This window comes from Xiphophorus couchianus, chromosome 17, assembly GCF_001444195.1.
Source record: "Xiphophorus couchianus chromosome 17, X_couchianus-1.0, whole genome shotgun sequence".
NCBI classification, from domain to species: Eukaryota; Metazoa; Chordata; class Actinopteri; order Cyprinodontiformes; family Poeciliidae; genus Xiphophorus; species Xiphophorus couchianus.
This window is the reverse complement of record NC_040244.1, coordinates 6925873-6942974: the sequence shown is the minus strand read 5'-3', so window position 1 is coordinate 6942974 and position 17102 is coordinate 6925873. Positions and strand designations below refer to the sequence as shown.

Genomic DNA, 17102 nt, shown 5'->3' with positions numbered 1-17102 from the left:
AGATGTGGCTGATGGCTGCAACATGTTGCGGGACTTGTATGGTGGAGGACGAGAGATGTTAACATGATGGCAGAGATAATGACATGCAGACTCAACAGATTTCTCTCTCTGAGTCTTTTCAGAGGCAGATACTGACAGCAGGCATGTGGTGGTGGGAGTACTCTCACTCTCTGCCCTACTTTGACTGATGAAGCAGCACAAAACCAGGAGAGAGAATACTCCACACTGCTGGATGGATGGATGGATGGATGGATGGATGCCTGTAAAGCTGGGTGGATGTTGGATTTAGAAATATTAACTGAACACTCTTTTTGACGCGCTGCTCTCAGCTTGAAACACTTGTCATGCCACAAGGAATAAAGTAGCAAACTTCCTGTCTGTTTACGTTTCAAATTAAAAGTTTTAATTTGATGACTGTCGAACTAGGTAGCCAAGTTATAAATTCTGAGAACATCTCGTTTTGCTTTAGAATAATTTTGAAACTGAATACCTAGATAAGTATCTTGATATTATAAAACACAAAGATTGGACAGAAAATAAGAGAAATGTTTGAACAAAATAGTCAGTCACTACACTTAGTGTGGAGAACACTTGATTACAACAAGAAACCCTTTAGGAAAAAAAATGAAAACAATAGTTAGTTGACAAATAGATTAAATAAGATAAAATATGTGTAAATAAATACATAACAGTAGATTCTAATAGTTTGAGTTAGGAGTAATTATCCGTAGTCCAGTTGTATAAATTTATATTGTAGATTTATAATTTTATAGATTATTTTTGTATTTTTATCTGAGAGTGATTTTGTTATTACTCACAAACTGGTGTTCAAGCCTTTATTTCTATTAATTGGGATGATTTTTCTCTCAATATTTAAAATTGGAATTTTACATCCAACAAATAAAATAACTATGTAGAGATATTTTTATTACCATAATAAATAAATGAAAAATTTGCGGATGTTTGAAATTATATAGAAACACAACTTTTTTTAAACAATAAAAATGCTGGAGCTTGTTTTATTTTGTGACCGATTCGGTCTTATTTTGAAAGGGCTTTACTCCTTTTCCGGTCTGAACGTAGCAACTTGACGTACGGATCTCGCTTGCCAGTTGGTCCAGGGGCTCGTGAGTGTAGCTCTCTCCGTCCTGCCGCATATAAAGGCGGTCAACGGTCGGAGACCTCCGCGTTAAGGCAACTCCAAAGGAGACCGTCAGGTTATTTTATTCCCGCAGACATTTCAGTTCCCGCTTCCTTCTCACCACCCGCCTCCGTGTCCCGTCACAGGCTGGCGAGAAAAGAGGGGGGTCCATCACGGAGTGACCAGCATGGACCCCCAAGCGAAGAGCCGCACTGGTCCGGCGGCGATGGCGGCGGGAGGGAGCTTCGGCGGTCGCCCGGCCTCTCTCGGAGCTGACGGGGGTGACTCAGAGTCCGGAGCGGGATCCGAGGAGGCTGCCATGGGCTGCAGCGACACATTCAGCAGTCTGCCGGACATGGAACAGGAGTCTCTGGAGGAGAAATTACGCGGACTGGCGTTCAGAAAGCAGACCTCGTATCGGTGAGTGGAGAGCAGAGAGAGGATGCTGTGGCAGGATGTCGTTCAGAGCAGGATGTGTTTAGGGATTTATGCGTTTTTCCTGCATTTAAGTATATTTTTTATGTACCTGCACGCAAGAAATTCATAGTGAAGCCTATAAATAGTAAAAGAACATAAAAGGTGAGGCTGTATTGTTGGTTATAAAGCAGATTTCTGACATGGGAATGCTCTGGCTCGTTCAGGCAAGCCACGCTACGCTACGCTGCTGCTAACTGTCACAACATAAATCCATGCAGAGCACGAACATTTGAGCCCAAATCAAAACATTTCTGCATGCACACAGTCGCAGTACGTGTGCGGATGCGAGTGCATGTCACGGTGGTGTAGTCCTGTTTTTGTAGCACCCTGTGAAGGGGGAGGGAGAGAACCTGTATTGATTCGTGAGCAATGTGTGTTTGTGTGTTTATGTGAATGCCAGCAGCAGCCTGACACCCCAGTGTGACTGACAGCTGCTGCTGATAGCACACAATCACATATCTCCAAAACTGTATCTAATCTGAAAGAATCAGTACAAAAAAATGGGATTTAGAGGTCAAATCTGGGGGGAAAACTCCAATATTCCTGCATATTTATGTTTGTTATTTCTGCATGTCACGACTAGCTGCCTTCCTTCTAATTATTAACTACATTTTTATTTCCTTATTTGTGGATAAAAGCGTCAGACAAAAGCGTAAACATAAACATATAATTCATAAAATGCATTAAAGTCAAGAACTTCAACTGTTTACAGTCATGAAAGCATCAACATGTACCGTACTTTAAAACACTTTGGGTAGGAACATTTGCTTTCGAGATCATTTTGTATTTTATTTCCAGATGGATTCAAAACTACCACATCAAAGTACCTATGAAGCATTTTTTTCTCTTTGATGTTTTTCATACCTTAGGGAAAAAACATTGAGCATCTGTGTTTTCCTTATTCGTAAGCACAGAAAACTGCAATAGTTTGAGTTGTTTTCCTCTGAATAAGTGATATTTTCTTGAAAATGGAGACCCCAGATCAAGTATCTGCTGTAATTTCAGCCCTAATCAATCATTTAGTTTCTTTTTTGTTTCTGATTTACTTAAACAGCTTCTTAAATTATAGAAACAACCTAAATCTGGATCAGATACCTAAAAAATTAAAAGGTTGTGAATGAATTTAATGAACACCAAAACGTAGTGGTTTTTTAAATGCTTGATATAATTAGATTAATTTAGTTTGTGAAGGGGTTTTGTTTTTTAATCCTCTTTGAAGACATTTACCAGACGACAAAGTTGTGTATTTTTTATTTTTCTGGGAGTATTTGTTGTTTTTTATTTGGTGGATTTACTGTAATTCAGACGTTTTCAGAGCTCTTTCACTTTTTGTTTTCGTTGTTAGTTTTTCTTCCTCTGGGTGTTTCCTCAGCTTTAGAAGAAGAAAAAAGAAAATAAACATTGTTTATGTTCTTCTTTTTTCAGTTTTATGAGTTGGTCAATGGCAGGAGTTTTGTTTGCTTTAACAAATCGGTTTCTAACTCAAAAATACCTATAAAGCCAATAAAAGCTGTTAAAAAATAGAGCATTCAACAAACTCCACATATTTACGTTTGTCATGGTAGGAGAGTACGTTCAGGTCAAATGGTTGCTAGGGTTCCTCACTTTGTTGTGATGAGATTAACTCAAAACCTCATCCAGCCTTGCTTGACTCAGATGTTTTACATATGTAAATATGGGCAAATTACGGCAGTCGTTATTTTGTTGTAAACATTTTTCTGTTTTACAAAGTTCAACTCCAAGGTTTCTGTTGTGGCTTTTAAATGTCTTTAATCTAAATTTTAGGTCTTGAAAGTATTTGAATATGTCCAAATTTTCCAGATTAGGTCTTAAATTACACTTAATTACATAGTAAAGTTTTTGCTGAAGCTGGGTTATTGCATGTTAGAGTAGATGTAGAAAGTGCATTTTAATGAGGTTTGACTTGAAAGTAGAGAATTCAGTATTTTGTTAAATGCATAATGAATTACAAAGCTTACTAAAGGTAAGAAAGCTTTAAACTGTAAAAGTCTTCCTTGTATGAGAAAAACGTAAAGTTCTTGCAGTTATGTTTAACTAACTTAAGTTAATATGCGTGTAACAAAAAATCTCTAAAGCTACTAAAGTCAATTTACTCAGTTTATGGTACTGGACCTTTGTAAAAATAAAAACTTAAATTAATTTGTAGGAACTTTTTCATACACCTGCTTTAGCCGAAAAATATGTTCTCTTGTCTTTTTCCCATGATTTTCCTTTATTTAACCAGGTAAACCCCGTTGAGATCTAGATCTCATTTTCAAGAGGGACCTGGGAATGTTGAAGTGTGGTTGAGAGATTTTCAAGCTATTTCAATAAAATGGAAATAAACATCAATATGTTAAAAAGTGGCCAGTATACCAATACTGATGTCAGTGGTGATTAAGACTGAAACGATTAATCGCGATTAATCGTTTATTGAACTAATCGTCAACTAATTTATTAATCGCTAGTTAATCGCTAGTTACACAAAAATAACATATTCAGAGCAGTAGTTAAGCCAAAACTGTTAAAAAAATATATACATTTTCTCTATATCTGTTCTACTCAGAACTCCTCAAGTGGCATAGTTTTAGCATTACCTGGTTAAAATGTAATATTAAGCACATTTTACTATCCAATTAATAAGCTGTTAATGCAATTAATGTACAAATTGGTAGATAAAACATTAAACGATAAAAAAAGCTATTATATTGAAATGTAGGCAATAAAACTTTTACTTTATTTGTTTATTTGCATCTTTTGATGTATTTTTAATATTGTATAAAAAAACTTTAAAAAAATTTCAGAATGCACCAATTTTTAAACGTCAGATTAATTGACTAGTTGTCCAAATAATCATTAGTTTCAGCCCTAATGCTGATGCATCATGTATCTCTAGTTAAAATGTGATCATTTTTGCTCTCATCTTGTTCTCTGTTTCCTATCACAACATCCAGTGTGTGTATTTAGTCTACAGCGAGAGTGTTTTCCCTTGCTGGATTAATTTCATTTGGAAAGAGGAACATTTGGCTCGTGTCACAGCAGAGACGGTTTGTTACCGCTGACTATTCTGCTGAAAGAGGAATGTGGAAATAACTGCTCAGATGGTTAGAGAAGATACCACTTTTTTTTCTTCTTTTAATAATGTTTCACAGTTTAACTTCGTTGGATTTTGTATTTTTAGCCCTCAACTGTAGATACCTATGAATGCGTGACGAAATAAAAACAGATGAATGTATGTTTGTGTTGTTGCTGTTGGATCTTGAATTGTAGCGGCATTATTTTTGGTTCAGGTGATCTGTGAACCCCCTACCTCCCTCCTCACTGAGGAGGAGTCAGTCAGCCGGTCAGAGGAGGAAGGTAGTTTACATAGCTTTGAAGTGGCCAATGCTAAGAAATGAATCACCATATGTGGCTATATGAGGGAGAGAGAAAGCTGATCAAAGACGGGGTTTGGGCGAGTTTTTCTGCTGTATTGTGTGCTAGCAGCAGCGTGAGGCACGTGAAACTTATCTGCCAGAACTTGGTCACACTTTATGTGTGTGTGTGTGTGTTTTTCCTTTTATCTATTCTTAGATGTCTCACCCATCTGGCTGCATGGTAACCCTCACTGGCTGAGGAACACTCTACCTTTATCTGTCTGAGGCAATATGGCAACTTACGAGGTCTGGAGAAATCTGGAAGTTTATACGTTTATTATGGATTAATAAGAAAAACAAGAGAAATACTGGGATTCCACGTCCGTCCGTCCGTCCATCCATCCATCATTCCATCCATCATTCCATCATTCCATCCATCATTCCATCCATCCATGTCTACGTTTGTTTCCTGCAGTCTACCAACAGGTCATCAATTGAGGCCGAGATAATGAGAAACTTTTTAACGTTGCCTACATTATTGCAAAATAAGAACTTCCTTTCACTTTTGAAACATTTCTTCATAAGAAAAATTGTTTGAACGGCACTGGATAAAGATCGGACAACTTTGCCAAAGGCTTAATTCTGTAAAAGTGTGTAATTTGGAAACATGAGGAATATTTATGAACCTTGACCAATGAATATGTAGGAAATTGCTCTAATTAACTGGTCAATCAGCCTGCTGGACCCACAGTTGGTAATTGAACTTCCTGCCTATCTGTGACAGCCGGTCATCTCTGTTGTTCATTTAATCTCATAACAAATGATAAACATCTAAAGTTCTCACAGCTCAGAAACACAACGAGCCTCCTGTTGTGTTTCTGAGCTGCAAAACAAAACCAACAGTGAAATAACAGTAAAACACTCCTCTGTATTCTTCCTGCTGTCCAAACCTAAAAGCTTTTACGTACACAGTACTAGAAAAATTTAGTCATAGCTGATTGATGTCTACATTTAAATGAATGCATGAAATATTCAGCCCAGCTAAGAGCTACACTTCATGTGGAATTACTCATGGAAAATAGGGGATATATTAATTTTATGAAGTAAGATTGAAGAAAATAATCCTTTATTTGTCTGTAGGTTGGTAAACCAAAAGACCAAATAAAGGAGAAAGCAACAAGAGAAAAGTAAAAGTGGCTGAAAAAGAATAATTTACTAAGAGAGATGCTAGTTTTTATCCACTACATGTACACTTTATAATAGAAAAAAATGCACAAAAAAGCAAGAATTATGTAGCAGATAGTGTTATTCTATAGTTTATAGCATATGTAGTTTATTTGAAAATAATGATTTCTCAGCATTGCATCTGCCTTACTATTGCTTTGCATATTGACATATTGATTAGAAACCAGAACTCCTGCAGTCTGGAAAAGTTAAGTAATATTTTGAATTTAAGCGTTCGAAGTATTTTGGAAAAATATGTCAACAGGTTTACCGCAGTGTATTATAAGCCTGGTGGGCCACCAGACTTTACTTCTGTCCCCACCAGGCTTAGCATTGTTAATTTATTGGAGTTTTTAAAAATAATTTCCTCTTTTAAAGACTTTATAGTTGGTGTTTCGGTATTAATTTTCAAGTCTTCCAATAGTGCAGACTAGTGATATTTTCAGGTTTCCTGTCAATTTTATACATTTTTTAACTCACAAACATGGCGGGCGACTGGATGACTGCCCTAGAATCCCAAGCACTGGGCTTAGCATGTTTTCTGGGATCTTCTAGAAAATCTCGTTTCATTTTCGCATTTGATGCCTTCCTACCAGTCTGTGGTTTTTCAAGGCTCTATAGAAAGTCTGAGAGTTTATAAATTTACTGAAAGTTCTGAGAAAAATTGTGAATTTTGACATGAAATGTGTTTGAATCCTGTTATCAGGTTCTATGTTTGCAGGAAAACCAGTTATCCAAAAAACTGGTAAATCTCTGTGACTTTTTGGTAATGCTTTTAGCTGCTGCTAAAGAAATAAAAGCCATGTTTTATGATTGGGTTTGGACACTTTCATGATAATTTAGATTCTGAGAAAAATGGATACTCATCCATGGTGGATGGTGGGTGTTGCTGTGGTTCACGTTCCTTTTTTGAGTATAGAGGTGGAATAAATGCATTCTGTCCATTCTAATGTGGTGTTTGTTACCAAAAAGTGAAATGTTTGTCTCATTTCAACACAGCACAAAGTTTTGGTTAAAGTTCCAGTTGCGTTTACCAAAGTCCAGATGTTTGTGTTTGTGATTGTAGGACACAAATCAGATTTTATTGAAATAATTCAGGTGTTTCAAGATTGTAGAATTGCCATAAAAGACTGACCCAGTTTTCATGGCGTTTAGAGGGGAAGCAGGCCCACAGCATTACACATTCTCCACTGTACTTACCACTTTTTTTACATATTTCTCAGTCGTTTTGACATTTTGTTGCCAGTTTTCTGAGAAAAAAGAAGTAGCTCTTTGTTTTTGTTCAGTTTTTAAAGCCCTAAAATAGGAAAATTGTTGCATTTCTGTCATGTTTTAAGCTGAAAATATAGATTATTAATCATGGTTTGATTTGCTAACTTTTTCTTTCTATAAATTATTTGACTCAATAGATAGATTCCCCTTGAACTCCCTTCTTTCACTCTTGTATTTATATTAACATAGAGGACTTGCTCAAGCCACAAAGAATTACACGTTTTGCTTCGTCACCAGACGTCTCGTGTGGTCAGACTTTACTTCAGCCTTCTAGGGAAATGTTGCAAAACGAGCTTCCACACAACGGGATTTCGCAACGTTATCCTTCCACTATTTACAGCCCACTTTGCAAACAATAGATGTGTCCACGTGCTGGCGTTTACTGCAGTTTCATCATGTAATCTAACAGACCGTGAGACAGCGTTCAGCATGCAAAGAGAGAAATGCGGAAAAGACAAGAGGAGAGGAGAAACGGTAAAGAGACGTGAATGTATCTGGTATGGCTGCTGCTGCTGTGCACCACCTGCAGGGGTAAACAGTGATCAAAGCACTTTCATCATATGCTGGCAGAATATAAAACTGTGTTCAGCTTTCAATTAGGCCAGAGCACTGAGGAGACTGGGAGAACAGAGAGATGAAAAAGACGACCAGGGAGGGTGAGAAGAGGAAAAAAGGCTGAAGGCTTGATTCAGAGTCAAAGGAGAGTCATTACTCAAGAAATATAAAAGAGTGAAATGGGTAATAGTGAAACATTATATTGTAATTGCTATATTACTCTTGCATAAGGTGAAAATTTACAAGTCAACCTGCTGTAAGAGTGAAGGAAGATTGCTGAGTGGTATAAAAACATAAAAAATCTTATTCAGAGCCGTCGGAGTTGCAGTTTGATTTGTGGCGAAGCTTGTGGCCGATTCTATAACATGCTTACCTTTTAGCTCTTGGAGGCTTTCATGAATTTTTAAACTTTGTAATCTGCAGCTGGTTTTGTACGAACAATGAAACAGCCTGAAGGAAAGAGAAATTTCAGATTGAGAAACCGACGTAATGTCTCTCTATTTACAGTAATTGTGTAAGCAGCACACCACAGTGCAGCACAAGGGCCCCAGCTTTCCCCTGGGAAATTATATCTGAAAGGGCAAAATGAAGAGAAATACCTGGTGTGCAACGCAGTTCAAAACGGACACAAGTAACAGCAAAATAACATGTTATCGCATTATATTTGTTTGGCATGACACAAATATGCAAAGGTATTGTGATCCCAGGTCACGTTGGATGAATTTGTTCCCAAACCTAACATCTCCACTCCTTAACTTCTGCCTTTTATTGTTATTTCAGTGCTGTTCTCTGAACACTACATGTGGCTTTTGTTGCGACGATGATCAAAGTTTAAAAAACATTCCTCAGAGTCTTTATGACTCAACATCTCTCAGTGCACCAAAGCTGCACCGTGTATTGAATTGCAGTGGTCATCACATAATGAGTGCATGCAATTTTGCAGTTTCAAAGGACTGCTTTGGTGGCTATAATATTTCAGCTGCTTGCAAATAATACATTTAGTCATGTGGATGGATTTACAATGTGGCGAATGCACTCAGTAGACATGGATCTTGGTGAACAATATCATAGAGCGAAGGCAGAACAACGAGTAAGAGTGAGGAAAACATGGTTTAAGTAATTTATATCATGATTGTCATACCAAACAGTAAGATAATAGCATTTCCTACCACCCTGCTACTGTACTGCATAAAGTTAGAGCTGTCAAAACACAAATATTGACCTAAAGTATCAATATTTCTCCTATTGAGGAGTTGACAAACTGTTAAATGTTTACTTTACATAAAATAATCAGATTTATAATCTTACATGGGGGTTCACTTTTTCCTAACCGACCGGAACCTTCAACGACACATAAAGACAGTTACAAAGTCAGCCTTTTAGCATCTGAAGAACATTTCCAGGATTGAAGATCTAATGTTCTAGCAAAATCTAGAGAAACTCATGCATTCGTTGATAATATAGTCAAACTGATTAATGCAACAATGTTTTCACAGGTCTGCATTAAAGTGGTATTCGATTGATAATAACTGGAACGTTAATCAACATATTTGATGTATAATTGTGCAATGATTTTGATGGAATTTGACAAAATGTAATGTTGATTTCTTTTTCACAATAGATCACTCTATGTTGTTTTTATATCATAGAGTGATATAAAATGTATCAGCAGTTCACTGAATAGCTGTTAAATCAGTTTCTGTTTGAACTGCTTTTTTGCTGTTCAATCAGAAACGTTTTAATATTCTTAAACAATTTCACAACTAAATTTGTTTTAGTCACACCTTTGTTTGTCTCTACTGCTCCTCTACTGCTTGCAACCAGATGTGGTTTATAAAAAGTTTAAAAATTGATGTTAGATATGTGCTGCAGAGGATTACCCATTCATTTTTCTTTTGGCCATCTCTTCTTTTACTTAATTTTGTGTGTTTTTTTAAAAATTTATTTTGCTTTCTTGTAATTTCATGAAATATTTCAGCAAGCGCTTGATGGATGGACTCAGGCGAACACACCTTTCACCTCCATCTCCATTATCCCTGATGGCTGAAGAGCATGCTGAATAAAATCGATGTAAAATCAGAGCTGTAACCTGAAAACACCTGCAGAAGGAGCTTCTCTTTTATGTTTTTCACAGCCAGAATATGAGCTGGTTTAATAGAGAAGCTTGTGATATAATCCAATGAAACGCTTGTCGCACAGTCCGAACAGCTTAAAGATACTCATGAATTTTTAAACAGATGATCAGAGCAGCAATTGTTGATGAAACGTGAGGCTTACTGACACAATTTCCTCTCTTTTCTTGTCCTCAGATCAACAGACGTACATCCATATTTATGATTTTCTCTGCTGAGTACACTGAGCTCATGCAAGATATGTATAATTTCTGCCAAAATGAGTATAAGAAAGTCAGTGGCAAAAAATCTGCCATGAAGTTGTAAACATTGACTTTAGAGATGATAAAATGGAATGGCGTGCCGATCTATTACGCACTAATTATCACTTATTAGCATTATTTTTGGCATGCAGAAGTGGTTGAGAATTGGTACAGTTTTTGTTTTGTTTTGCAATACCAGTTGCTGTTTTTGAGTTTAAAAAATGTTTAAAGTTGACAAGAAGTTTGAAAATATCACTTGATATTTATGCACTATTGGAAGACTGGAAGATTAATGCTTAAACACCAATTATAAAGTCTTAAAAAAGGCAATAATTAAAAATAACAACTAAAATAAACCAATGATATCATGCCTGGTGGGCGCACTAGTAAAACCTGGTGGCCCGCCAGGCTTATAATATACTGAAGGTAATCCCTCAGTGTATTAACATAGATAATGACATAAATAATGACACTGTTTTTGATGCAGGAGGGACTAGAGCACTTAAAAAAATAAATGGCATGTGGATATATCAAAGAAACATCTCCAGGACATCAGCCACAGAGTTAAAGTTTGAGCAAAAAAGGGTCTTCCCTACGCATAAATGTCTTAAGGACCCAAAGTCATTGTTTTGATATGTTCATATAAAACATTTTTGTTAGGAAGAATGTAGCAAGTGTCCAGCAAACTATGAAAATTGTGAAATAATATCAAAATACTCAATTTTTAAAGAAATTAGGTTAAAAATTCAATGAAAATTTGTTTTTCATTTTTCTGATTTTGAAGCACTTTGTATTGCCTTGTTGCTGAAAATGTGCTATATAAATATAATTATCTTTACCTTTGATTTTGGGCAAACAAAAATAATTTTGCGAATTCTATCTGAAAAACTTAATCGGATTTCAATTGATATACTGTATCTAGAAATGAACAAATTCCACAAAATTACAATTTTTAAGTGGATTTCTCCTGCCACATTTCATGAGTTTTCAGATGTAAGATTTGCTGAACTTCAATCTTTCACTATTTACTGCAAAATCACAAAACTAAAAATAGAAACCGCTGAATTTTTCTTTTTTTTTTCCACTAATACATTAATTATTTTTACTTTCTGTTTCTAAAATAGTCGTCATTTTGTAATAATTTACAAAACGAGGAACAAAAACCCAGCAGCTTCCCAGAAGCTCACCAGTTTCACGTTAATAAATCGCTTTTTCATGTAATTCTCTACGTTTCGTACCGTTACAGTCTTCGTTTCTGTACGTATGCTGGCGCTATGTGAGCCTCTTAATCACAGTGAAGTGTTACTCGTCTACATTGACTCACTCCTCCCGTCTCTTGTCATATTTACTACAGCCAAGCAGGGCATTACTACAACCCCCCCACCCCCTGCTCTCTGTGTTCCAGTTGGCTGATGATGTGTAAGTGTTCGCTTATTCATATCTATCTAAAACACCTCTGACAATGTCTTTTTTTGGAATGGCAGGTTTCTCTTTTCTTTCCTGGCCTTTTCGGGAGTGTTTCAGAGCTCGGGTGTGTTGGCGTTGGGGTATTTTACCCATAATACAGCGTGCTGAAGCATTAAGAGGGATTGGCTAACAAGAGCTGCTCCTTATTAGTCGTCTGGCTAGCTGTAAGAGGCTTTTCCTGCTTGGAAATGGGGTTAAAAAAAGAGGGCAAAAGCAAAAACAGAAAAGAGAAGTAAGTCTTAGCTGGTTTCAGAGAGAAGATGAGGAACCTGGCAGAAAAAAAAACTTGTTTTGAGAGATTAGTCAGTTACTTCGTTTCCCCATCAGTTATCTGATTGTAGCAGGAGGTTTGGTTTCACATGTTTTTAACAAAAGACAGTCAATACTGGTGTGAAGTAGTGGACTCTTTAATCTGAACATGTTAAAAAGAAGAAAATATTTCATTTTCACCTACAGAGTAAAGCTGATTGTATAGAATTATTACTAAAACTGCAACCAGAGTGGAAGTAAACCAACAACATCAGTTATCTGAACATGCTAGATTAACTTTAATGGGACTAAAATAAAAAATACAGCAGGACAGAACAGACTGCCTGGCTGCCTTTTCTGCTGTGGGTGCCTGTTTACATTCGTCAGACGTAAAGGAAAGAAATACAAGCTCATAAATTGATTAATTTCTTAAACCTTGAAGTTGGATGTGTCTTTTATTTTATATAATTAGCAAAATGATTACATGTTTGAAAACAGCTTTTAATGATGAGATTTTTAATTTTTTGATACTTTTGGTTTGTTTCAATCCAAAGAGTTTTTCAAACGATAATTTACAAATAGCTGTCTCATAGTTTTGTGAAATTGGCAAGAATATCTTCCTTCAGAATAATTTACTATCCTGTAAAAGTTTCCATAAGAGGCAGCTACTCTGTCTGAAAACGTGATAATCTGGGTCAGATTCTAGAGTCACTTTTTGTTTCATTTTCTTCATTTCTGTCTCACCTAATGACTTAAAGTCTGGGTGAAACAACATATAAATAGCCAGACCCTGAAATCATGGTTTTCATCCTTTTTTTCCCCCCATCTTACTCTGTTTATTTGAGTGTTTCAACACCAGAATAATCACCCATAAATAACAGTGAAGGAAAGGGCTCAGATGAAATGAAACAGAACTTTGCAAACCAAACAAACTGGGATCAAATATGATCGAGGAACTGAGAGGAAACCAGAGGCTGGAAGTGTTTTCTTTGTACGCTTTTCTACTTGAAAGTAGCACCTCTTCTCTTTTCCAACAAGCCCATCTGTCTCGATAATGAACCTGTGGAGTCGGCTGATGAGGTGACAGTGACTCCATCACTGGTTGCTACATAATTCCTATACAGTCCAGACAAATCTGGATTTTTGTTCATTCCACGTCTAAATAAGGGCAGAAGATCAATCCAAGCTAACAGGCAATTAATCAAGTATTTATTCTCATTGGTATGGTCGTCTATAAAGCTATTTTTAGTGGTTTAGCGATCTGCGGTTCTGTTGCCAAATGATTCTGCTGACTAATTTGGTGGAGCGCTCAGCCAGATGCTTCATGCTTTCATTTCTGCAACCGTTCCGTTTTATTTCCTGTTTTTTTTCTCTCTCTCTTTCTCTTCGTTTATCATCCCAAACCAGTCGGTTTCTGTCATCCTAAACTGCTGTTTATCGGTTCCAGTTGGGACACACACACACACACACACACACACAAACATACTTTCCCATGTCTACAAACGAGTTTGTGCCGCATGGATTAAAAGCCCTGTGGTTAGTCTCTTGTTTGTGTGGTGTGTGTCTATGCAGGCAGGATTACCCAGCTCTGATCATCTCTCAGCACTCAGAAAGATGAGTCCCCACTCAAAGCTCTTTGTCTGCTTCACACACACGCCCCCACCCCCACACACACAAACACACATTATCTTAATGTGACTCTCTCTAAATAATGCTTTTCATTTAACATTCCCTCTTTTCTCTTGACTTAAATGCTTCTGTTGCCTTGTGTGTGTTTTTTTTATGTAGTTCTAGTCTATGATGCACACACACGCACACACACACACACACATGCTCCAACACACACTCATGTCCCTGCAGACCTCAGCTGCAGAGACATGCTATAATTAGTGAGACAGCATCTTTATCTCGCTCTCGCTTTCTGTGTGTTTGGGAGCGCTAATTGCTCAGGTTAAAGAGCCATCAGTAAATGATTAATTTTATTAGCCAGTTGAGCCCTCAGGTTATACAGGCTGTAAACTTGATCTCTTTTTGCTGTGAGTGTTTCACTTTAAATTCTCTGCTTTCCAGTTCAGTACATTAGCAGGAGCACAATAAAATACAAAACCTAAAACGGTTTATAGAAACATTGGCCCAAATATTAGGCGTTGCAGTGAAAGTGCTAAATGTATTTTTAGCTTAATTCATCTTTTGGTTGCTAATTTTTAACCATTTAGTCTTCCTATGTCCAGCAAGACAGCAAAAATTTAAAAAAATAAAATATAGTGGTAGTAATTGGTAGTTACAGTGACCCGACGATTTAATTTACTGTTTTTCTAATTCCTGGGCTTATTTGTATCATGATATTTTGTGGTGCTCTTGCGATACCAATAAAAATTATAATAAAAAAATCTTTCTTTCTGTTTTTTAGGTAACTGTATTTCTGCGAACCGAAGACACAGAAATCATATCACCAAAACACAAATTCTGCTTTTGAGAACTGAGTGTGATCATATTTTCAAATGTATTGCTATTTATTGATGCTGTCTTTGAACAAAAGTTGGAGAGAATAGTAAAAATAACAGTCATGACTGTATGGACAGTTTTTAAAAACATAACTGGAATTAATTGGAATCAATTTTGGAATTGATAGTGCTTCATAAAGCCAGACTTTAATGACTTAAAGTCTGGGTGAAACTGCAACAAGCACAAAATATAAAATAGCCAGACCCTGGAATCGTGGTTTTCAAGCTTTTTTCCATTTTAGTCTGTTTATTTGAGTGTTTCAACACCTGAATAAATCAGAACAATTAAAATTAACATTTTAATTATTATTATTCAAAATGATTATTTAATTCTTCAAAATGATTACCATGATAGGAAATTTGTCCCGGTAAATAATAAATAATATAAGAATTTATTTTCCTATAATTCAGGTGAATCGTCAAATTTTCTATGAATAATTTGGAGTTACGTGAATAAATAGTTGGTCCTCTGTATTGTAACTAGCTGGATCGAGTACTAACAAAAGGATTTATATTTCTGTTAATCCAGACAGGTAGTTTAGTTATTTACATCTCAAACTCTTGATTAAAATCTTCATTCTACTGCTCCTGCCTTGTTCTCCACATGTTTTATCTCCTCTCATATCATTCTTCACCGTCGTCTTTGTGTGTGTGTGTGTGTGTCTATTCGCCGCGGTAAAGGTCAGATACAGATGCGCAGCGGGAATCTAACGCCACCCACACATTACACGCTCGCTTTCACACGCACACAGGCGCCCTGGCAGACTCTATAATTACGTAGGAGGAGGAGGAGGATGGGTGAGGAGAGGAAAACGGTAGTATCGCTGCCATCATCTGGCTCAGGTTCATGACACGTTTTAATTGACTGTAAGCACCAGAGCAGATACTGTATCATCATCTGACTGTGCAGAAATGTGTCGTCTTTCAGCATCACTAAATCAAATCTTAATAAGTTGGGGGAAGAAAAGTGACACTTAATTTTGTATAATAACTTGTAGATGAGGTTGGTTTAAAACCTTTAGAGTTGGTCGTTGTTAGGCCTGTCATGATGATAAATCAATTATGAGAGTTCACCTTCTCAAAGACTAATGAACTTTAATTTTGTGCAGAACACTCCACTCTGTAACTGGAAAATATTGTAAATATCTAAAGTAATACACATCTACCATAAACGGTAAACAAAAAGGAAATGAAACACAATTAAAACCATAAATAAAACAGATTATTAAGTGTCTGTAAACAAAATTGCCCTTCAAAAACTATACTAGTCATCAGAAAGGAATTAATTGAGCTCATTTTAATTTATCATGCAACTAATTGATTAATTGCTTATTGTGACAAGCTTAGCTGCAATTTTTTATTTTTGTTTTAAATTTTTTTTATTTTTACCAAGTTTCTAGTTCTTAGTACATTTGAAATAAGACTTTTAGCAAGATATAGCAACTTGTTTTAAGTAAATAATTTCTTAATATTGGTTAAAAAGTACTAGTTGCACTGGAAGATTATTTCACTTATAACAAGATTTTGCCCATGTTATAAGTGATTATTTTATAACAATGATATTATACAATTCAGTCTTGTTTGTCACTCCAGTATAAAAATACCAGCTTGATCTCATAAGTAAGGATCATTTGGAAAGTTTGCGTTAGATGTGATAATTCATTGCATTCAAAATGTTGGTTTCCTGGTGATGATTAGGTTAATTTTAACAGCTTTGGTTTTTTATTTGGGACGTTTATTCAGCGAGCTTCTCTCTCCATGAAGCAACTTGTGAGTAAATACAGTAAACTTGATTTTTATCTGTTCAGATCAATTTGCATCGATTTGTATTTCTTCTTTTTGCATACTCTCTGCCTCTCTAGTAGATTTCTCCTAAATGGTTAAAATATGTGAAATCAGCATCCAGTAAGGGGTCTGGTCTGCTTTCTGTTATAGACTCTAATCAGTTTATAATCATTCGGAGGTTTTGCTTCATGGAAGTATGTGTGTGAAGGGTTTCTGGAAGCTCAGTCGGTGTGTGTGTGTGTGTGTGTGTTCACACTGTGCTGTCACCTGCAGTTCTGCCATCACCTGTAGGGATTACCTGCCTGTCATGCTGCTGTGCTGAAGTGCAGCTTGTATCAAGCTCAGTGTTTTGTTATTTTAGGTTCATATCAGTTTTAGTTCAGTTTGTGGGAAAAACATTTCAGGCTTTCTGAGATCTGCAGCGCCGCCTTCACCATCATGGTGTCACTTCAGAGGCGAGGAGACATGTTGGATGTTCATCCGTCCATCCATGGAAGTCTGTCGTCCAACCATCTGTCCAGATGATAGACTTTCATTGAGATGGACGGAAGCCGTCCTCCCATCCATCCATCCATCCATCCATCCATCCATCCATCCATCCATCCATCCATCCATCCATCCATCCAGCCATCCGAAATTTGTCCTTTCACCTATCCAACCATCCGAAGTTCTTTCTGCCATCCATACATACATATATA

General features: G+C 36.6%; 1 protein-coding gene across 4 annotated transcripts in view; it reads left to right on the top strand.

Annotated features, from left to right (window-relative positions):
- The first annotated feature begins 1089 nt into the window (after nt 1-1089).
- Nucleotides 1090-17102, top strand: part of dgki (diacylglycerol kinase, iota) — a 73670-nt gene continuing 57657 nt past the window's right edge. For all 4 annotated transcript variants that reach the window (XM_028043854.1, XM_028043856.1, XM_028043855.1 and 1 more), the window contains exon 1: nt 1090-1561. In XM_028043854.1, the coding sequence (XP_027899655.1) occupies nt 1329-1561 (233 nt within the window). In that variant the 5' untranslated portion in view covers nt 1090-1328. The remainder of the gene's footprint in view (nt 1562-17102) is intronic.